We start from the raw sequence: 22,951 nt of genomic DNA, 5'->3' as shown, positions 1-22,951 counted from the left end.
TTTCGATCTTTTATATCTGGGCGTCACTGGTGAGTCTCGTGTGGACTAGACGCGTTTTTGGCGTATTGAATTTTAAACCTGATGCTTTTTGTTATCTATTAATCATGCTTTTCTTTGTCTAATATGTTCTCCTTTTTATTTGTATTGTAGTCCTGTAATATTTTGTTTTCATTTCAATGTTATATTTAACTGTGCCATTAAAGTGCGAGGTTTGGCATGCCATAAAACCAGGTTCAACCCACCACTTTTATTCCCCTTTAAAAGTGTCCTGTACCAAGTCAGGAAGATGGCCATTTTTATAATATTGTATGTTTCTGTGTGTGTGTTGCATTTTAACGTTGAGTCGTTTGTGTTTTCTCTTATTTTTGAGATAAGACGTGGCACGGTACTTGTCTATCCCAAATTCATATATTTGGTTTTGATGTTATATTTGTTATTCTCGTGGTGTTTTGTCTGTTGCTTGGTCCGTTTCTGTTTGCTGTTGCGTTTCGGTGTTGTGTCGTTGTTCTTCTCTTATATTTAATGCGTTTCCCCCGGTTTTAGTTTGTTACCCCGATTTTGTTTTTTGTCCATGGATTTATGAGTTTTGAACAGCGGTATACTACTGTTGCCTTTATTTGTTCAGTTTATTCTCGACTTATGAGTTTGAATGTCCCTTTGGTATCTTTTGCCTGTTGTTTTCAATGCATTTTGGTATTGGTTAAAAACATGAAGGGGTGATGCACCTTTTTTCAAGGTATATTTTCATCACAGTTTAATGTCATTTTAAGCATTTACGACTGTAAATTCCACCACCCCCACCTTTTCTGAAGTGATACAAACGTTGTTTTGTATTGAATTATCATCACAACAATAAACAATTATTGATCCTTTAATTTGGAGTTGAAAAAAGATACTCGATATTAATAATACGGTAATGATAACAAGCTTGATTATATTATGTAATTTAAAGCTCCAATTATCCTTATGACATAATAAAGAGCATGTATATAAAGATTTGTACTTTTACTTTTACAATAACAATTTCTTTCCTGAACTAATCGAAGAACTGAAGTACTGAACATCGGATGACTGCAAGTTCCTGTGGATGGTCGTTAGCACTTGTCACAGAACAAAATCACATCTCTATGCCTGTAAGTGAGGTTAGATATATTTTTTCCTGAGACAAAGTTCGTACGTGGATGATGAATAAATGACAGGGAATTCAACCTCATCGTAATAACTATTACATTGTAGTGATACAAATCAGTATACTCTATATATTTGTGTATGAAAACTACATGAATATATAATAACCCACTTAAAATTCAGTACATTATATTTTGATTCGTACTTTATATCTAAAAATCAACAATTATTCTGAGAAAAAAAAAATATAAAACGCAAAACATGTTTATGATATAAGGTATAAACTCAATAAAGTTCATTTACCTTGAAAAAAACACATATTACATAATTTGTTCTCTCAAATTTTAAGAGAAACCCTATGGAGCATATAAATCAGTTTGTATCTTCAATTATCATTATGTTATTTCGTAAACTGTGCAATGAAACTTTATAAACAAATATGTAAATTTGTGTAAATAAGTGTCGATGGCAACCATTTAACATTTGCTATAAATAAACTTGTTAAATTTAAAGCAAATTTCAAAATCACGTACTTCTGTACCCAGTATAGAAACACAGATAATTATATAACCTTTTTAAAACATTTAACAGGAGTTGACAGTTTAAATATATATACTACAATTTTAAGCCCCTTTACATCGTTTCCATCTCGGTACAATATCCCATTTAAAAGATTGTAGATATATTTTTGGACTGCATTCGGTACAGGACTGGGATCCTGTAACTGAAATCTTTTTCTTATCTTTGTAAAGACACTCTCAGCTTGTTTATTTTAAAACAGAACTGTTCTACGTTCAATCTAACATATATCTTTTATTATAAAAAAAAATACGATGTCTGTTAAGTATCTATTTAAGGTAATTTTTAATTATCAAACTGCCGCTTTGGACATCCAACTCTTAACTGTGGGTTGTTTCTTTATTCGTCGTTTCTTCTTTTTAGTTTTAGCTTTCTCTACTGTTCCACCAAGTGGCGCACTGTAAGATATACCAGTTGCCTTTTTACTCCGTGCAGATAATATTTCATCTTCCTTATTTGATAGTGATATTTTACTAGCAGACGACAAGATACTGTGATAACTTGTAGAGGCAATGGATGGTAGTTTCTTTATTTGTGTTCCTCCTTGTTGTTTTGTCACTACAATGAGCTCTTTTTCATCAGTAGATACAACTTTTGTTGGTAGGTTAAGATCTAAAATTCTTTTGTGGTGTTCCTTGACTTTTTTTATTTGTTGTCTTTCTTTGATCTTCAATCTTCTTTCGCCATATATTTCTTCCTTAACTGCATCCACAAGCTTTCTGAAAAACAAAAATCAGACAATTCGCCTTTTCAGAATTTTATGCATTATGGATAATATATGGAAAAGCGTACAACACAACGTTGTGATTGGTTAAAAACGTTCTAAACAATTGAAATGCAACCAATGACGTAATGTTATTTTCATTTTGGTGTACGAACAATGAGATTACCCATAATCCTCTAGTTTCTGAAAAGGCGAATTAGTCGACCTCTACTACTGTCAAAGGAGACTATTATTGCAATGCCATTTTTTCATAAAAAAAAAATATGTATTTGTCGAAATGATTCAATTAATTGTTTTCGATATGAATAATAAAAAAAAATTACATTAAATGTCTTGTATAATTAACCGGTTTATTTTAATAAATCGTCTTAAATTCACTGTAGTATTGGTTACATATATACTTGTAATTTATATTTCCATGTACAGCTATAGAGTCTGCTAGTGCATCCATCTCAAACTTGAACAAATGGACACCACATTTCTTAAAATAGAATGTTACATTTGATTAAAAAATTGCTGATTAGCAACGGCGAAAATAAATTTAATTGTTAATTGTAAAAAGTTGTATAAAAAAATGGATGGATTCCTGTTTTAGCGATTCAGTTTGACAAACATATGTCAATACAATCGTTTGGTTATTAAACAGTGTCAGCTGGGTTTTTACTTTATTGTATTGTGTACATGAGATAAAAGAAAACAATATTCGAAAACATTTTAAATTTATATATCTATTTTTTTCTATTATAAGTCAAATGAAACTCCAAATTAAAATATGAAAGTTTTGTTTACAATTAAATGGCTTGTTTGAATATAAAACTGAAGAATATACATTTTTTTCTCAAGAACATTCTATAATTTGTCCAAATTAAGAATAATTAACTTTTTTTAATTGTTTGCTTCCAGATAACAATTCGCCGGTATGTTTTCCGTATGCAGTGAACCCAGCGCAGTGAGCTTACTCGTAAAATCCAGTGATCGCTAGACGCATGTTTCTGTCATTGAAACTAACTATTATCTTATTGTTCATGCTATACACGTGCGCAACATCCATGCTATACACGTGCGCAATATCCATGCTTTGTTGTTGATTGTTTACTATCAGGTGACAATCGGTATGATATGCTTCAAAACACGACAATTAATTGGCTGCCATATTTTAACATCATAACAGACCGAGAGAAAAAATATAAACGATCATACGATATGGATGTGTAAAAAAATATTTAAAGTGTGCACATATTATGATATATACATGCATTAGTTTGAGAATTCGATAAACAACATTTTCACCAGTCATTCGTTTCATACGACTTTAAAGGAAGTAATAAATTCTTTATACTGCAGATTAAAAACTACCTTTAAACGCTTGATGAATTCGTCCTTTGTGATGTCAAATTGTACATTTTTATCAAATCCTCTTAGAAGTTCCACAGGTCTTATTCCTAAACGTTTCATGTAAGCCAGTAAACGCTGCATTGCTGTTGCTTGTAAAACTGTAAGAATAATTGACTGTTATATTTGAAGAACAATTCTTAAAGCTGTTTTAATGTAGATGGGGTTTCTTCCAACACATAGGTCGCCGCGATATAGCCTTTTTGTGCTAATGCAGCGTAAAGCAACCAACAATCAATCAATCAATCCAACAAATAAGTGGAAATAATCGGTCTACATCACAAATGAAATGAGTAAATTTGTGAGAAGAATGTATTTTGACTAAATAATAATAATGAGTTTTATTATATTTTGAAACGTTCTAACAAATACAGAATATGTTTTGTTTGCTTCGATATTTATTAACTTTGATATTTAAGGAGTGATAACTTTTTTTATACAGGAATGTATCATGATTTCACCTATTCTGATTTGAAGCAAGAAAACGAGTATCCTCATTTATTCTTTTATTTCCTGGCCTCACATATAAGAGCTATCTTTTCAAATTCCACTTTTAAATTATAATGTTTTTTCTTTTTTATAACACAACATAGGAGATTCAAATTATTAAAAAATAATCTATGGATTTAAACTCCTACCTTCCCTTGAATAATAATAAATTTCTTAATTTCGTAGATATATTTTTAATTTAAAGGGTAATAACTTATGATGATCAATGAAGTCTAGTATTCAAAACTGTTTAGTCATTCGCTCAGATTTTTTTTAAAGAAAAGCACATTCACTTTAACCACATATTTTATATCATTGAATGATTAAACATAAAACTTCTCTTTTTTTTATTCATATGTCAGTAACATACTAAATCTTTGTTCAAGTACGTCTGGTGTCTAGACAACATCTCTTTGTCCAAACTAAACGATAAATCATAAACTCGTCTTCAAAAAATGATTTTGTCAGAAAAGGAAGATTTTACATTAGCCGTATGAACATGATAAATATATCAGAATCTTATGTTAGAAGTTTTTCTTTTTAAATGTCTGAATCTTACCAAATCTTTGCCCAAGTACGTCTGGTGTATGGACTACATCTCCATGTACAAACTGGAAGGGTCTTTGTCTATTTATCACAAATGCAAGAAGGGTTGTCTCACTTAATACAGGTATATCCTTTATAGAAATAAATAATGTATTATTATATAACTTAATGTCAAATAATATATACATACTCTCTCTAGATTTTCGATTATTTAATTGACATCATCTGCTTTTTACAGAAGTAATTCCCGGATGTTATACTTCGGAAAGGTAGGAAATTAAATTGAGAATGGAAATTGGGAATGTGTCACAGAGACAACAACCCGACCGTAGAAAAAAAAACAACAGCAGAAGGTCACCAACAGGTCTTCAATGAAGCGAGAAATTCCTTTAGCTGGCCCCTAAACAAATATATACTAGTTCAGTGATAATGAACGCCATGCTAATTTCCAAATTGTACACAAGAAACTAAAATTAGAATAATACAAGACTAAGAAAGGCCAGAGGTTCCTGACTTGGGACAGGCGCAAAAATGCGGCGGGGTTAAACAAGTTTGTGAGATCTCAACCCTCCCTCTATACCTCTAACCAATGTAGAAAAGTAAACGCATAACAATACGCACATTAAAATTCAGTTCAAGAGAAGTCCGAGATATAACTTAATGTCAAATAATATATACATACTCTCTCTAGATTTTCGATTATTTATTTGACATGATCTGCTTTTTACAGAAGTAATTCACGGATGTTATACTTCGGAAAAGTAGGAAAGGTAACACTAGTATCTAAAATATTGAACAATCCAAAGAAATCCAACGCCTGAGGCAAGGATCAACTATTAGACCACTAGTAAACCTGACTGGGTTTTTTTTACGATAAACAATGAGGCAGGTGTTCATTTAAGCTGCAAATATTGAACCCCAAGAACAGCTGTATAGGTTTTTTTCAACTAGATAAAAACTTTCTAATAAGAATGTAGAGTCAAATTTACCGTCAGATCCAGTGATTTCAAGGCGCTGGTTTTTGTTTCTGCGGCCTCGACAAGATCCATCGCTCCTGTTGTGGTTATTGGATTGTTTCCTATCTTAAAAGAAAAAAACACTTGTTTAAATACGAAGAAAAATGCAACACCAATGTTGGCAACAAAGATTAAGTAGACATATCCTTTTTGTAGAAGAGAGGCTTTATGGAAATTGGAAATACTCCGTTAAAAAAAACGAATTACATTTAATTCTGGAGCTATTGAATTAATAAATCCAAATATTAATATACATCTTTAATCATTTATCTTCATATAATTTTTTTTACACTTACCTATTTTTGGAATAACAGAATTATACATTTGTACTTGACCGGCAAGTGAGTAATATTTAAACTAGTTAGCTCAAAAAGTATAAAGTCACCAGAATGAAATATCAACCTATTCTGACACATAGTCTATTTCGAAGCCGTCAAGAATAGTATTTGCTTGTATTCCTAAATACCACATGCTTAGCAGATGTTTAAGTCCTTGGTTGGATTCAGTCGGATATCCAATCCAAGAACTCCTGCACTCCAGGCCATAAGAAACCATCGAGGTGTTATAATGATCGAAACGGTTAACAACAGGTGCTTGTTGAAATGATGTGATGTCATGAATAAGACTATTCTTAATATTATGCTTGCTTGATTTTACGCATGTTTTAAACAGTAAGGTATCTAGAACTGATAATACGCAACCTTAAAATTAAATAAAATTTAAAAAAGAAAGTTAGTTCGTACATGTAAAACCTGCAAGGTAGTGTTCTTTGACAGAGCCCTACTAAGGATCTCAGCTGCTTTCCAGTTAATTCTATTATTTGAAATGTCAATTGTATGAAGAGTTCTGTTTCGTTTCAATGCTTCACACAGCGATAAGGTGCCTTCATAACCTAACCCATTCCAAGATAAATCAATTGATTTCAAGCATGTATTTACCTGCAACAAAAATGTCTTATTTAAGATTAATCAATAAAGTAGAACTAGAAATAGAAAACGTACATGGTGTTACCTATACTGTGTTAAAGGCATCAATTTTTCGAATTGTCAAAAGCTATTTTTTTTAATAGCGACGTGTAGGGGAAAGGATAACAAGACAATGGTCACCAGTAATGCTGTCAACACATATTTTTAAAGGCCATCTTTGTATGAAACATCCTAAATAAAAGTCGACTGCGATTGCGAAACGCACGCAGTACAGTCATGGTTTTGAATAATGAAATAAACATGTTTTGCAAACAATTTGCAAACACATTTTCTTAAAGTGTACAAAATTAAATCTGCGCTAGTTTGACTTTTAAAATATCTTCAGGACCAAAACGTGCAATTGTTTAATACCAAAATCGAATTTTCTACTGTCAATGGTATGATTGACTTATACCGCACAAATTTATAATGTCTGAAATATTCAACACATTTTATATAATTTATTCGAGTTCGTGAATTGATTCTCAACATAGTTCCAATACGCAAAGATAGAACGAGTAGGTGTCGAGTGTGTAAACATTTTCTTCTATGCATTTATCTTCGTAATGCAATCCTAGCTTTGTCCGTTAATGAAAGTCACAAACAAGATGCAATTGGTATAACAAAATCAATATAGAATATAATGCATGCGTTTTCTTTCTAACTTTTGAATCATTTTAATGTATGCTTCCTAAGTCAGGAATCTGATGTTAAGTAGTTGTTGTTTGACGATGTGGTTCATATTGGTTTCTCGTTTCTCGTTTATTATATAGAGTAGACCATAGGTTTTCCCGTTTGAATGGTTTTACACAAGTATTTTTTTGGGCCCTTTATAGCTTGCTGTTTGGTGTGAGCCAAGGCTCCTTGTTGAAGACCGAACCTTGACCAATAATGGTTTACTTTTATAAATTTTGACTTGAATGGAGAGTTGTTCCATTGACACTCATTCCACATCTTCCTAAATCTATTCATTTTTTACTGTCCATGAGTTTTGGTACAGATGTTTTAACACAATGCTTACCATAATTCCTTTAAAAACTGCCACGGCACCTTTACCTCTTATCTCATTCCAGCTCAGATTAAGTTTTTCGAGCTTTTTATTCTCAGCTAGAAAAAAAAATCTACAGCTTATTCAAAATAAATGTACCTCTTATTCAAGATAAATCTGCCTTTCATTCAAGATAAATCTGCCTTTTATAATATATATATATTACTGGTTTCAATGACCTCTCCCTATTCAAAAAATAATAGATGGTGGGACATCCTATTATAAGGGTTTATAAGTTTATAATTGGAAAAGGAATATTCACTGTGTATGATTTTTATCAATTTATTTACCTATCGAACTTAATGAAATTTAATGTTTATTTTCTCATTATACACCAATTTATGTGAAACGAACTAGTAAGATCGATCTGGTTAATAGATTATAAGACCGACATCAGTTATATTCTCGTATGAAATATCAAATTGCAACAATAAACAATAAACGAGCATAAAGATGAAAAATTACACTGTCATGTATACAATTGATGATCTCCAACTTATAAAATGCTGATAATGTTCATACAAAGACCTACCTATGGCAGAACCTAAAACGTTTCCACTTCTTGAACAAAATCCATTCTTACTTAAATCGATGTTGCAGATTCTATCATTCTTCTGAAATAAATACATGTAAATCGAGTTTTAGCACTGTAACATTTTCCCATTGATTGATTGAATATTGTTTACTTTAGTCAAATGACAAATATTGTATGCATATTCAGGACAAGATCAAATGAACGATAATAAAAAAGGATGGTTCAGATATTTGTGGGAGGATTTATTCCTCAACCTGAAATTGGGAAACTATGGTATATTGGATAGGGACAGAACTTTGCCTTTTGAAATCGACGATTCAACAACAGTGTTATTGCAATGAATTCTTTTTTAAAATAGTTTAGAAAATTGTCTAGTATTCTTTAAAACTATATCAACTTAACAAAGAACATACAATATAGTTGATATTCTTATAGGTCGTATTGTCTCTGGTGGAGATTTGTCTCATTGTCAATAATACCACATCTTTTGATATTTTTGTTCGGTTTTCTTTTTTAGGGTTTTTTGTTTGTTTTTTATTGTTTTTTTTTTTTAGGTAAATCCATTAATAAACTAAGGTATTATGTTTATTCGTACAGATTCTCATACGTTTATGTTTTACATAAAATGACTAACTAATAGAGTTCCTAAATATGTTAAACTTACTGCAATAGCTCTTGATAAACTAAGAGCAGCCTCAAAGTCAAACTTATTTTCTACAATAAAAAATATATATTTCTAGAAAAAAAAGCCTTCTGTAATTTCAATAAATTACATTTAGTTTTATCATATAACTCTATATCAGACGTATCTAAAACTTTTTATACATGTTAAAATAAACCATGCTTGATAACTCATTTATTTTAGTAAAACTGTTAATGTTATAGTCGAAACAGTATAAAAGAGCTTGATTAAAAAATCAGGACTTCTTGAAAGAGTGCAATGAATGTTATTCCCTAAACGGCATCGATTGACCTTCTGTCGCAGATGAACATAGAAATGTACAATTTAAATGTGAAACAATTTTGTAATATTTTCGATATGGTACACCAAAATTTTGTGACATATTAACAATGTCCCAGCTTCAGAAAATTTAACCAATAATTCAACGATATTCCAGTTGTGACACCCTGTAACAGATTGAAATAATATATTAATCCTTTAGATTACAGCTGATTAACTAATTGCATTATTCAACACTAGTAAATGGTTTATAAATGTGAAGACAATTTAATTAATGTTATTACCTGATAAATTCAGTTGTTGGAGAAACTGTGATTGTATCATAGCAATCGATAAATAGTTTGCTGCTATAGGACCAAGTCCATTTTTTGAAACATTCTGAAAAATAACACATAAAGTTTCATCATTATTGAATTGAAAGTTAATCTATTAAATTTGGTATAGTACTTCATTTTGTAAATGAAATTATGAAATAGGTACCAGCTCTTTATTATTGAAAAATGTTAACACTCACCACATTTTTTCTGTTTTAATTGTTTATCAGGCCGAAAGTTAACTAGCTGTCATGTTTCTGATCAACATTCAGACCGTTGGTTTTCCCGTTTGAATGGTTTTACACTAGTAATGTTGGGGCCCTTTAAAGCTTGTTGTTCGGTGTGAGCCAAGGCTCCGTGTTGAAGGCCGTACTTTAACCTATAATGGTTTACTTTTTAAATTGTTACTTGGATGGAGAGTTGTCTCATTGGCACTCACACCACATCTTCCTATATCTATGATTATTTTTGTCGATAACACGTATAGGATTTAATTTCAATTACTTGTAAACTCGTTCACAGGACTTAAAATATATACATGCGCTGGTTCAAATACTTCTTCGTAATTATCATCACCAGCATCTCGTTTCATATAGATGTGATGACAAAATCAATCTGAAACTAAAGTAAGTGATGCTATATCTTAATTGGTAATCAAAGACAACAAATGTAGCCTAGTATAGAAAAGGAGCTGGTAACATTAGAATAGTCATAGCTGTTCGAATTCTGTTACATGCCTTTTTAATTGTTGTCTTTATTTAGTTAATATTATTAATATACATAACTTACAAGTCTACAAATTGAAGAGTTTTCCAATAACATTTCGGAAACATATTTGCATCCTTCATCCTGGAGGTCAACTGCATCCAGGTTAAGTGTTTCTATTTTCATGTTTTCCTAAAGCATAAGTTAGTTAAGCTATATATCATTGTGAAAAGTCGCTACATACGAGGTTGCTTGACAATATCATAATCAAAATGCGACCAAAACATTGATAAATTGAATTTTAACAGAAAAACTAAATGATAATTCCACTGATATTGACGAAAACAAAACGAAGAACTTGAAATGCAAATAAGTGATGTTTTAATGAATACGAAAAGATGTAAAATTGAGAATATGTCTAGGGTATCATTTTGTGAATTGTGAATGTTTTTTTTTCCATTCCTGATTTGATGTATATAAGTTTTTGATACATCTTATGAGTGTATAGAATGTATAAAATAGAAGGTTGTAAGTTAAAATATTTGACACGTATATGCAACCATTTTTTTCCATTTGAATTTGAATTTGATTATTATTTGGTACAATTAAGTCTTGTCATCCGTCAGAACGTCAGTATTTCGTCAGTTTTTAGTTGAAAGATATTCTTGTGGGTCTCAACCAAGACGTTTTAGCACTTCAGTACTTAAATGATGTATTACTTATTGGTCCTGTATGTATCATCAATACAGTGTTTAGGTTGTTAGAACTAAACAGTAGGTGTCAGCCATCGAGTAAATAAACTCATCATAGATCAAATAGAAAAGACTCATCAGCTACTTTCGAATCCCGATCGTTAAAAACTTGTCAAATAGGTAAATTAAGACTATTAAACAGCGGCATAATACTATTGCCTTTATTTACGAAGTTGAAAAGGGTTGAAACCCAGCAACATTTTAAGGATCGTGTCCTAATCTGTCCTAGTTTACTTACTGTTAAAGCCAAACACAGTGGTCTAATTGCTGATGGTCCTAATGATCTTGAAGATAAAGACATCATTGGTTTATCCAAGGTATCGATTATCTTCTGCTGTGGAGTATGATTTCCAAGATTGAAACAAGCCGTCTTGTATATGTGAATACAAGTTTCTGCATTTGTTTTCTGGTCTACAATTACATATGTAGTTTCATGTGAAAATTTTTTTTAATCGGTAGCTGCATTTATTCATTTCTGTCATAGAGCAAGTACATATGCAATTTGAGTTTCATTTTATCTGTTTTTAAGCAGTCGAATAAAATGTGTTCGTAAATTTGTTTTCTATACTTGTGCACATTTTTCGTTCGCTAAATTCATATCTTTATTATAAAAAAAATGATATATGCAATAAGGTTTTGAATAAAATAGTGTATGCATAATGTTACAAATTAGAAGAAAAACTATTTATCTTATCACACTTATAGTTGTAATGTGTTTTTGTGAATTGACAATTTCTCGTTAAATAACTGTCTTATGAAGACAATGTCACAGAAGGCATTTAGCAATGTTCACATCCTTCTGTTATATATGTTGTGTACAAGATGTAATGTTATACAAATTATTATTTTTACACATAGTTTGTACAAATTGTCAGTGTGTTATGAACCGCTTAACACAAATTGATAATGGTAGCAAACAGCCTTTTATTTTACTGATTTCTGTCACATTTCTTCAACTACATGATGCAGTCTAATACTGAGCATTTATAAAAACATATCAGAACACAATTTTTTTTTATAGGTATGATTTTGGTATAAAAAGAAAAAGAAAATTAGAATTTTAACCATTCAGGTATCCTTATTTCCAGTTTGAGGACAAGGAGAATAGCACTAAATATTTGGTAGAGGCAAATATATTTGAGTTTAAGACGCTAGACCGAAATATTTTAGAAAACAAACTTTTACCAACTTGCAAGAAAGTGTGTATCACAAAACTTATAACTTGTGCAAAAGCCTTAAGTACTTGATTTGTACTTAAAATATTGGCACAAAAATAATACCAACAATGATCACAGTATTCCATGTTTGAACATCCTAACTTAATGAGATTTGAAGAAGACAAACTTTCAAAATGCTGAAAATGTAACCATGCAACAAAAAATCTGTAGTACTCAAATTTCAAGTAAAAATCGAGTACTGTAAAATACAGGTACCTAAATATTACAATATTTTTTAAGTTAAAAAATAGTACTGAATATTAAAAGTAGATTTCCAGTACTACAGATTTTTGGTAAAGAAATAGTAAAATGTAGCTGTGTATATATCATTGCGGTAAATACAATAGAACATGTATCCCAGATTGACATTCAAAGCAATTCGTGTTGCCCCCATGAACAGCATTTATTTTTTGTCAGTCCAATTGTCATTTCAAAACAATGGATTTAGCAATCATGTACAACATATTTTGATCTGTGTAACCAGTTGTATGTACATTACCGGTAATATATTATGATGTAAGTGATAATGTTCTGGTATACATTTATCTCATTTGCCATCTTATCGCATCTTCTTATTTTTATATATATCATACGTTCTTGCATTTCAAAAAATAGCATAGGAAACAGAAACAATGCTCTGTATAAATCCATTATCCTATTCACTTTCGATAGTAAACCTATTTTTCAGTTCATGTAAAAAAAATGATCAACTGCGGTTAATGCAGTACTGGTCAGACAATTCGCTTAAAGTCAATTACGATCTATTCAGTTGATGATGATCCAATTATTCACTCAGTAGAAAAGAAAAAACAAGGATAGAACTGAAAGGAAAATTCAAAACGGAAAGTCCCTTAACAATGGACAAAATCAAAAGCCCAAAAAGTAAAATCACAAAAATACGGAACTTTGAGGAAATTCTAATTCGAAAGTCCATAATCACATGGCAAGTCAAATAACAAAGCACACATCAAACGAATACAATTTACCTGTACATCAACAACATACTGCTTTGTCTGAAACGTTATCAAACAGTACTGAATTGACATTTAATGATCCCATTAACGAGTGAAACAATAAATTGCTACGTAGAATGAACATATCCACTGTAATCGGTGACTCAAGTGTTTCAAAATATATATTTTTGTTAAAAAATGAATGTAATTTTCTAGAATTTTATATGTCATTATATGTTTTAAGGGTACATGTAGGTTGTGTCAATAATAATCAATTATGTTTATTTGAATTAAATCATATATAAATGTTTAGTTAATAATTTTTGGGGTTTTTTGGGGGAGGGGAGGGCTGGCTTATATAATATAAGCGATGATTCTAACAAGTCATTATTGTAAAATATGTCTTCTTCTGTAATGAAAAAAATCATTTAATTATAGGATAAGATGAGGAATTACAAAATAAAATGCTATAAAAACGTGTTTTATGACAATGAACAATTATTTAACTGTGTAGGCGTTATTTAGTCTTGAGTGTGCATCAACAACGGATCCATTTGGGCTTACAACAATAACATTTGATATACATCACTGTCAAAAGGAAAGAACAACATAACGAAAAACAACAGTCCTAAAAAAGCATAGTAAACAAACAAGAGTGCACACGCTGAAATGTCTCGCCTTCTTTTCTAATCATTGATATTATGTTGATAGACCTAAATATAAAGCTAGCTTTATTACAACTGTCACACAAACTCAACATTAACCAAGAAAACGAAACATTGATCAATGAACCATGAAAATGAGGTCAAGGTCAGATGAACCATGCCAGGCAGACATGTACAGCTAGCAATACTTCTATACAACATATATAGTTGACTTACTACTTATAGTTTAAGAAAAATAGACCAAAAAACAAAAACTTAACACTGTGCAATGAACTGTGAAAATGAGGTCACAGTCAAATAAAACCTGCGCGAATAACATAAAGATCATAAAATATTTCCATAGACCAAATATAGTTGACCTATGGCATAAAGTATTAGATAAAAAGACCAAAACTCAAAAAAATAACTTTGATCACTGAACCATGAAAACGAGGTCAAGGTCACATGACATCTGCCCGCTAGACATGTACACCTTACAATCATTCTATACACCAAATATAGTAGACCTGTTGCATATAGTCTGAGAAAAACAGACCAAAACACAAAAACTTAACTATAACCACTGAACCATGAAAATGAGGTCAAGGTCAGATGACAACTGCCAGTTGGACATGTACACCTTACAGTCCTTCCATACACTGAATATACTAGCCCTATTGCTTATAGTATCTGAGATATGAACTTGACCACTAAAACTTAACCTTGTTCACTGATCCATGAAATGAGGTCGAGGTCAAGTGAAAACTGTCTGACAGACATGAGGACCTTGCAAGGTACGCACATACCAAGTACAGTATAGTTATCCTATTACTTAAAATAAGAGAGAATTCAACATGACAAAACATCTGAACTTTTTTTTAAGTGGTTACTGAACCATGAAGATGAGGTCAAGGACATTGGACATTTGATTGATTGAAACTTCGTAACATGAGGCGTCTACATACAAAGTATGAAGCATCCAGGTCTTCCACCTTCTAAAATAGAAAGCTTTTAAGTAGTTAGCTAACACAGCCGTTGCCGTAGCCGCCGCCGCCGGATCACTGTCCCTATGTCGAGCTTTCTGCAAAGTTGCAGGCTCGACAAAAACTAACCAAGTGGTGAGGCGAACTTATTTGCTATGAAAGTGTGTACAGTTTGTTTTTCAAGATAGTATAATTGAAGAACGAGGACAACCGGGGGCTATGGTTTCGACTATTGGAACATATTTGTTGTCATAAATGACGTAAATATTTCATAACGGAGCCGAATTTATCATCACATTCTAGTTGTCGCAAAGATTGCGACTTTTAAAGAGCAAGTCGAGACCTTTAAAATAGAAAATGGAAAACAATTCGAAACATCCAAAGCATACATCCAGTAGTGCTGGTTGTACTTTAGAAACTATTTCAATTTGGTATTCAAGTTTTAAAATAATAATTTTATAAACAACAGTATTTGTGGTCCGTCTTTTTTTTTTTTTGTCATGTTTATGTCTTTTCCATGTTTTATTAAATTTAGTTTTCCCTTGGTCGCTTCTGCCTAATTTTTAGTTAAGCTAAAAATTAAATCATTTTTATTATGTTTAAGACTGTGGTTCCTCTTAAAATTATTATTCAATTAATGAACAGAAACTTCAACTGTCAGTTGCTGAACATAAAAGAGACGACTTTGTAATCCCTTATTCAAAAACTGACCCATTTGAAAAATTCAAGACCATGACAATTTATTTCAGAAAATACTAATATTATATATTACCTTTTGGTGGGGGTATTATATCCAAATCTGTATCAAAGTCTGATGAAATTTCCTCGGGATATATGACCTTTTTACACTCCTCATCTTTATCCTCGGAGATGTGTCTTGATACATCTTCAGATGTTTCATCAATTTTAAAAGTTACCGTATTTTTTTTGACATTCATCTTCTTGTAAGATTTTCAAAAATATTAGTCGAAAACAATTGTTGTGTTCACACTTTTCCTTAGTAACATCCATTTGCCATGTTTTAACTCATATATAGTAGTTTTTGCGCTTGCTTTGAAATTGTATTTTGTTCCATGACGATATACGTCAATCTTTATTAATATTTAACAGAAATATCATTCGGAACTGTAATGAGTTATCTTTTAACTTTATCATGTGCATCATCCGAATAATTTATTCATAAATTCGATAATTCGTAGTTCTTAGTTGTTATATTCTTATTTATTATTACATGTCTTTATGTCTTTAGGGAAATATAGTTGTTACGGAAGGATTATTGTCTGACACTTACCCTCACAAAACCTATTCAATTCGATTATCATGAAAATTAGATGAGGGATGTGGTATGATAGCAGATGAGACAATTATTCACCTGAGTACAATTAAAATTCAAGAAACTTTAGGTTATAAAACGGCCTTTAACAATGAGCATAATACGACAGCACTACATTTGTGAAAAATACGGGTTTTCTAAATTCGAACGATTAGAAAGAGTATTCGGACATTTGTAGACTTTTACCTAGGAACTGTTTCGTAACAAATTGTCCATTAATATGTTAAAATTTTTATAATCATAATTATTGATTTGCAAAATTTGTCCGTCAATGTTAATTCGAATTGGAGAAGAATCCCTTCAAAACGCTTTATAACATTTATCCAGCACTCGATCCTTCTACTTTACAAATACAGGTTGACAGATAAAATGAAGCGATAAACGTACAGTATATTTACATAGTGTAAAGATGAGTTATACAAGAAATATTGAAAGCTTGTTTTAAATTACATCAATGCCTTGCATCATAAAATCCTAGTTTCTCAACTTTAATGTATCTTTATCCTCATACAATTCAAAATATTTTAATGAATGATGGCAATGAAATATGTCGAATCCACCCACTTCAGTTGCATGCAAGAAGAAAAATTAAGATATTTTGGAAAAGTTTTATTCAATAGATATGTTTCTAAAAAAATTACACTAAATTAGAGAAAGTTAATTTGCTATTATATATGAAATATGAAGATGTCTTAAATATATATATTGAACACTTTTTTTGGGGTCTTTTATAAAAAAAAATTATTCGAGCGCCACTTATGATATAAAAAAGAAGATGTGGTATGATTGCCAATGAGACAACTATCCACAAAAGACCAAAATGACACAAACATTAACAATTATAGGTCACTGTACGGCCTTCAACAATGAGCAAAGCCCATACCGCATATAGTCAGCTATAAAAGGCCCCGATAAGACAATGTAAAACAATTCAAGCGAGAAAACTAACGGACTTATTTATGTAAAAAAAATGAACGAAAAACAAATATGTAACACATAAACGACAACCACTGAATTACAGGCTCCTGACTTGGTACAGGCACATACATAAATAATGTGGCGGGGTTAAACATGTTAGTGGGATCCCAACCCTCCCCCTTACCTGGGACAGTCGTATAACAGTACAACATAAGAACGAACTATAAACATCATGAGTCTACTGTAGACGAAACACGCGTCTGGCGCAACTACAAAATTTCAAGCCTGGTATCTATGATAAGTTTATTTTATCATATTTACGGCTGCATTTACCAAAAAAACTGATTTAATTTTTTTTTTTTTTAAATCTCGCAATATAAGGGTAGATTATTCAGATAAATGAGGAGTCAAATTAGATAAAGTACTTTTTATAATATAATGCTCTGTGAATTAAATTGGTTTTTTTATTTAGCAACAAAAAAGTTCGAGTGACCCCGTTATTTCTGTTGTCGTTTCTAAATGCACGTTATTAGAGTTATCTCCAAATTATGTGTATTTATAGATTATCGTGGATCATCTCAACGAGATTGATTTTTCTCGCTTGAGCTGGTACAGCGAAAGTGAGAAAAGCAAGCGAGTTGAGATGACCAATGATAATCTATTTATCGCTATTTTACCTATGACGACGTTGTCAATTTCATCATGTTCATGTCAATTTCGTTAGCAACGCCACGTGGCCTCCTTAGTTTCTAGTGATAATTATTCCATCTCAAGCGAGTAGCATGATATGAAAATTATCACAAAAAAAGATCAAACGAAAAATGCACAAAATAGCGATAAATCGTGTTATCACACAAAATAGGGTTTTCCATGCATAAACCATACACAATAGGACAATTTTTTACAACCCGGGTGAGCTGTTTGAATCTGTTAGAGATAATTTTATTTTAATATTTGAATGAATTGATGCAAACTTTCAAGATAATTTTAAGATTCGAGACAAATGCAATTTCTGATTAAATTTTATTGAGTTTTAAAAAAGAACTTTGTTAATATTTTCTGACGTCCTATTATTTCTCATATATATTATATTTTTTCTATCCATGTTTTCTTCTGCCTTTTATCTCTTGTATGATATTGAGATGGGAGCATCATCTAAGAGACTTTGGTGATTTTTTAAATATTAAAATAGAAACCATGCCTTGATTATCTCTGAGAAATAAAATCTTGTATTTTTTAAGATAGCATTCCCAAATATTCAATGCTAACACTACAGGAATCAATTCTAGAACGGTGATGTCAATTAAACTTCCTGTAAGTACCCATTTGCAAGGCAAACAGGCAAGCTTTATTAAGTTCATTGTAAGAAGAAATCATTTATCAAGAAGACCATGTCTTTGAATTTTGTAAAAACTGAAATATATGTTCTCCACATGCAAGTCCATCTCTTTTGAAGTAAAGTTTAATCTTGATCTGAACGGTGCATTCCATTTGCGCGCATTACCATTACATTTTGGCGTGAACATCATTTCTTTTGATTACATCTGAACGTCAATGATACAGATGCTATCAACCTACTTACCAACTTTTGGATCATCTAAAATTCAAATGCTGAAGTTGAAATCATCTATTGGACATTTATACAGTTAAGTAGGCCTCATATCTTGACTTACATCTAGAAATTGACAATAAGGGTCGGTTGAAAACAAAACTTTACGACAAAAGAGATGATTTCAGCTTTCCAATTGTGAACTTTCCATTTCTAAGTAGCAACATTCCAGCAGCACCTGAATACGGTGTATATTTCTCCCTATTGATACGATATTTCCTTGCTTGTGTTTCCTATCATGATTTTCTTGATAGGGAGTTGCTGCTCACAAGGAAGCTATTAAACCAAAAGTTCCAAATGGTGAAGTTGAAATCATCCCTTCGTAAATTTTTATGGATGCCATCACGAGTTGGTTGACCGTTAGGGGATAACCGTTTCACAAATGATATCGGATATGTTCCTTACGTCGTAACTACAATCCCCTTCCCTTTCATGAATGTGACCTACCGAATTAAACTATTTACCGGATTTGTAATCACATAAGCAACACGAAGGGTGCCACATGTGGAGCAGGATCTGCTTACCCTTCCGGAGCACCTGAGATCATCCCTAGTTTTTGGTGGGGTTCGTGTTGTTTATTCTTTAGTTTTCTATGTTGTGTCATGTGCACTATTGTTTGTCTGTTTGTCTTTTTTTATTTTTAGCCATGGCGTTGTCAGTTTATTTCAGATTTATGAGTTTGATTGTCCCTTTGGTATTTTTCTTCTCTATTTTATTAGGATGCCATCAGAAGTTTGTTTCCGTTTTGGAAAAACTGTTTCAGAGATGACGAACGATATGTTTCAATTGTTGTGAACACATTACGTCCTCCTTTTGTTGAATATGACACTTGATCGGTTTCATACTTACATTAGCAACATGTGAGCAGGATTTGTTGAGCACTTCCGCAGCACCAGAGATCAACAACTGTTTTTTGTGATGTTATTTTTGTCCAGTCTTCAGGTTTCTATGTTATGTTTTGTAAACTGTTGTTTGACTTTTGGTCGTTTTTATTTCCATGGTATAGTCAGTTCTACATTAGAAAATGCCTGTACCAAGTCAGGAATATGACAGTTGTAATCCATTCGTTTGATGTTTTGGACTTTTGATTTGTGCTTTTTGATTTTGGACTTACCTTTTTGAATTTTCCTCGGAATTCAGTATTTTTGTGTTTTTACTTTTTCCTTTTCGAATGATGAGCCTGATTATCCCTTTGTTATATTTTGCCTCTCTTGGATTAGTCAGAACTTTAGAAAAGTAGTAATGAAAAATACGGTTAAAACCAATTCTAATATGACGTGCTCCTTTATCTTTGTAAACAACACTGTGATAAAATTCTCGATAAAATATACTTAGCGCAGACTCAGAGATATACATAATAATGGCTGTTACAATGTTCTTCCCACGTAAATCTACATGTATTGGAACCTATTTGCGGACCCTTTGCCGATTTTCGCTAACGCTCAGGATAAAATTCGAATATCACGGCCCAGGCCATGTGGAACTTTCCAACAATCTATGGCTTCCATGAATTATTTCTTAATTTTATAACATATAATTTTGACAATTTTAAACAAAAAATGTTTAAATATAACAAGTTGTAAAATTTAACAATGCTATTCCACTAACAAGGAAGGTACTAAATAGTTATCAAAGGTACTTTAAAAGGTACACGGCTAAACAATCTTCATGGAGATGTAATGTACCAAATTGAATGCCAATACTACTGCATTCCAAATACCACTAAAATCTTAAAAGTTGTTCCCTTTAAACAAACATTAACACAAACATTAAACTATGTAACAGTTTCAATGACATATGAATAGTAGTTCCCAACTAGAGGCTAGAGGCTCTAAAGAGCCTGTGTCGCTCACCTTGGTTTTTGTGAATATTAAACAAAGGACGCAGATGGATTCATGATAAAAATTGTGTTTGGTGATGGTGATGTGTTTTTTCATCTTACTTTACTGAACATTCTAGCTGCTTACAATTATCTCTATCTATAATTAACTTGGCCCAGTAGTTTCAGAGAAGATTTTTGTAAAAGATTACTAAGATTTACGAAAAAAATGGTTAAAACTTGGCTATAAAGGGCAATAACTCTTAAAGGGGTCAACTGACAATTTCGGTCATGTTGACTTATTGATAGATCTTACTGTGCCAACATTTATTGTATTTTAAAGTTTATCTCTATCTATAATAATATTCAAGATAATAACTGAAAACGGCAAAATTTCCTTAAAATTACCAGTTCAGGGGCAGCAACCCAACAACAGGTTGTCCGATTCATCTGAAAATTTCAGGGCAGATATATTTTTACTTGATAAACAATTTTACTTTCATGTCAGATTTGCTTTAAATGCTTTGGTTTTTGAGTTATAAGCCAAAAACTGAATTCTACCCCTATGTTCTATTTTTAACTGTTGCGGCTATCTTGGTTAGTTGACCGGGTCACGCCACACATTTTTAAAACTAGATACCCAAAGATGATTGTGGCCAAGTTTGGTTTAATTTGGCCACGTAGTATCAGAGGAGAAGATTTTTGTAAAAGATAACTAAGATTTACAAAAAAATGTTAAAAATTTACTATAAAGGGCAATAACTCCTAAAGGGGTCAACTGGCCATTTCGGTCATGTTAACTTATTTGTAGATCTTACTTTGTTGAACATTATTGCTGTTTACAGTTTATCTCTATCTATAATAATATTCAAGATAATAACCAAAAACAGCAAAATTTCCTTGAAATTGCCAATTCAGGGGCAGCAACCCAACAACGGGTTGTCCGATTCATCTGAAATATTCAGGGCAGATAGATCTTGACCTGATCAATGATTCTATTCCTGTCAGATTTGCTCTAAATGCTTTGGGTTTTGAGTTATAAGCCAAAAACTGCATTTTACCCCTATGTTCTATTTTTAGCAGTGGCAGCCATCTTGGTTGGTTGGCCTGGTCAAGCCACACATTTTTTAAACTAGATACCCCAATGATAGTTGTGGCCAAGTTTCGTTTAATTTGGCACAGTTGTTTCAGAGGAGAAGATTTTTGAAAAAGATTACTAAGATTTACGAAAAAATGGTTAAAAATTTACTATAAAGGGCAATAACTCCTAAAGGGGTCATTTGACCATTTCGGTCATGTTGACTTATTTGTAAATCTTACTTTGCTGAACATTATTGCTGTTTACAGTTTATCTCTATCTATAATAATATTCAAGATAATAACCAAAAACAGCAAAATTTCCTTAAAATTACCGATTTAGGGGCAGCAACCCAACAACAGGTTGTCTGATTCATCTGAAAATTGCAGGGCAGATAGATCTTGACCTAATGAACAATGTAAACTCATGTCAGATTGCTCTAAATGCTTTGGTTTTTGAGTTATAAGCCAAAAACTACATTTTACCCCTATGTTCTATTTTTAGCCGTGGCGGCCATCTTAGTTGGTTGGTGGAGTCACGCCACACAATTTTTAAACTAGGTCCCCCAATGATGATTATGGCCAAGTTTGGCTTAATTTGGCCCAGCAGTTTCAGAGGAGAAGATTTTTGTAAAAGTTAACGACGACGGACGACGGATGCCTGACGCCGGACGCCAAGTGATGAGAAAAGCTCACTTGGCCCTTCGGGCCAGGTGAGCTAAAAAGTGACCTTATCACAAAAAATACAAGTTAACTAAAATCAAAAGATTAAAATTAAATAGACCATACCTGAGAGGTCGGAGCAAAATATTCTCCATGATAATGATTAATGCTAATACAAGTGCAAACCTTATACTAGTTGTTCACCATTAAGTAAACAAATGCATTGTTGACTCCACCACTGATGATGAAAGCAGCAGACCTAAGACTCGCTTTTTGACTCTGGCAATGCAAGACAAAAAGCAATGGACATTAGTACAACTTAATTTCAAATTGCTTGAATTAAAAGCTTGTTGATTCCTTGTCAGAAGGTGGCTATACTTTAGATCCCTTTTGATTTGATCAGTTCTCAACTTTGAAGGATTATGTTTCAATTTTCAAATATGTCTGCCTCCAATATCACTGAAGAGACATTCAGTGTTGAAAGGACCATCTGTTGTAGTAATATGGTCTCTAAGTACTACCAGTGACGTAATACCTCTGCTGTTGGATTGTAAGTCAACAACGATATCACCATCCTAATA

The 22,951-nt window shown here is 31.9% G+C and overlaps 1 protein-coding gene across 3 annotated transcripts; it reads right to left on the bottom strand.

Annotated features, from left to right (window-relative positions):
* Positions 1 to 881: 881 nt before the first annotated feature.
* Positions 882 to 16,047, bottom strand: LOC134687428 (leucine-rich repeat-containing protein 74B-like). 3 transcript variants are annotated; one of them, XM_063547718.1, is made up of 13 exons: positions 15,724 to 16,043; positions 11,393 to 11,565; positions 10,487 to 10,594; positions 9,668 to 9,761; positions 9,087 to 9,136; positions 8,420 to 8,501; positions 7,861 to 7,946; positions 6,618 to 6,812; positions 5,848 to 5,940; positions 4,872 to 4,989; positions 3,788 to 3,924; positions 2,833 to 2,912; positions 882 to 2,426 (listed from the first exon to the last, which is right to left on the bottom strand). In XM_063547718.1, the coding sequence occupies exons 1-13, from the start codon at positions 15,887 to 15,889 to the stop codon at positions 2,000 to 2,002; spliced, it is 1,809 nt and encodes a 602-aa protein (XP_063403788.1). In that variant the 5' UTR covers positions 15,890 to 16,043; the 3' UTR covers positions 882 to 1,999. The 3 variants fall into 3 exon arrangements, with proteins under 3 accessions (XP_063403788.1, XP_063403789.1, XP_063403790.1); XM_063547719.1 differs by lacking the exon at positions 15,724 to 16,043 and adding an exon at positions 13,358 to 13,469; XM_063547720.1 differs by lacking the exon at positions 2,833 to 2,912 and having other exon boundaries at positions 2,278 to 2,426; positions 15,724 to 16,047.
* Positions 16,048 to 22,951: the final 6,904 nt, after the last annotated feature.

Source organism: Mytilus trossulus, chromosome 10 (genome assembly GCF_036588685.1).
Source record: "Mytilus trossulus isolate FHL-02 chromosome 10, PNRI_Mtr1.1.1.hap1, whole genome shotgun sequence".
Classification (NCBI taxonomy): domain Eukaryota; kingdom Metazoa; phylum Mollusca; class Bivalvia; order Mytilida; family Mytilidae; genus Mytilus; species Mytilus trossulus.
The sequence above is the reverse complement of the archived record's forward strand: the minus strand, read 5'-3'. Positions and strand labels throughout refer to the sequence as shown.

Coding starts and splice junctions, on each gene's coding strand:
- LOC134687428 (XM_063547718.1), bottom strand. CDS start 15,889: ATGAATGTCAAAAAAAATACGGTAACTTTTAAAATTGATGAAACATCT. Junction 8,502..9,086: donor GTTTATCAAGAGCTATTGCA/GTAAGTTTAACA, acceptor TATTTATTTCAG/AAGAATGATAGAATCTGCAA. Junction 2,427..2,832: donor CATGGAAATATAAATTACAA/GTATATATGTAA, acceptor TTTGTTTTTCAG/AAAGCTTGTGGATGCAGTTA.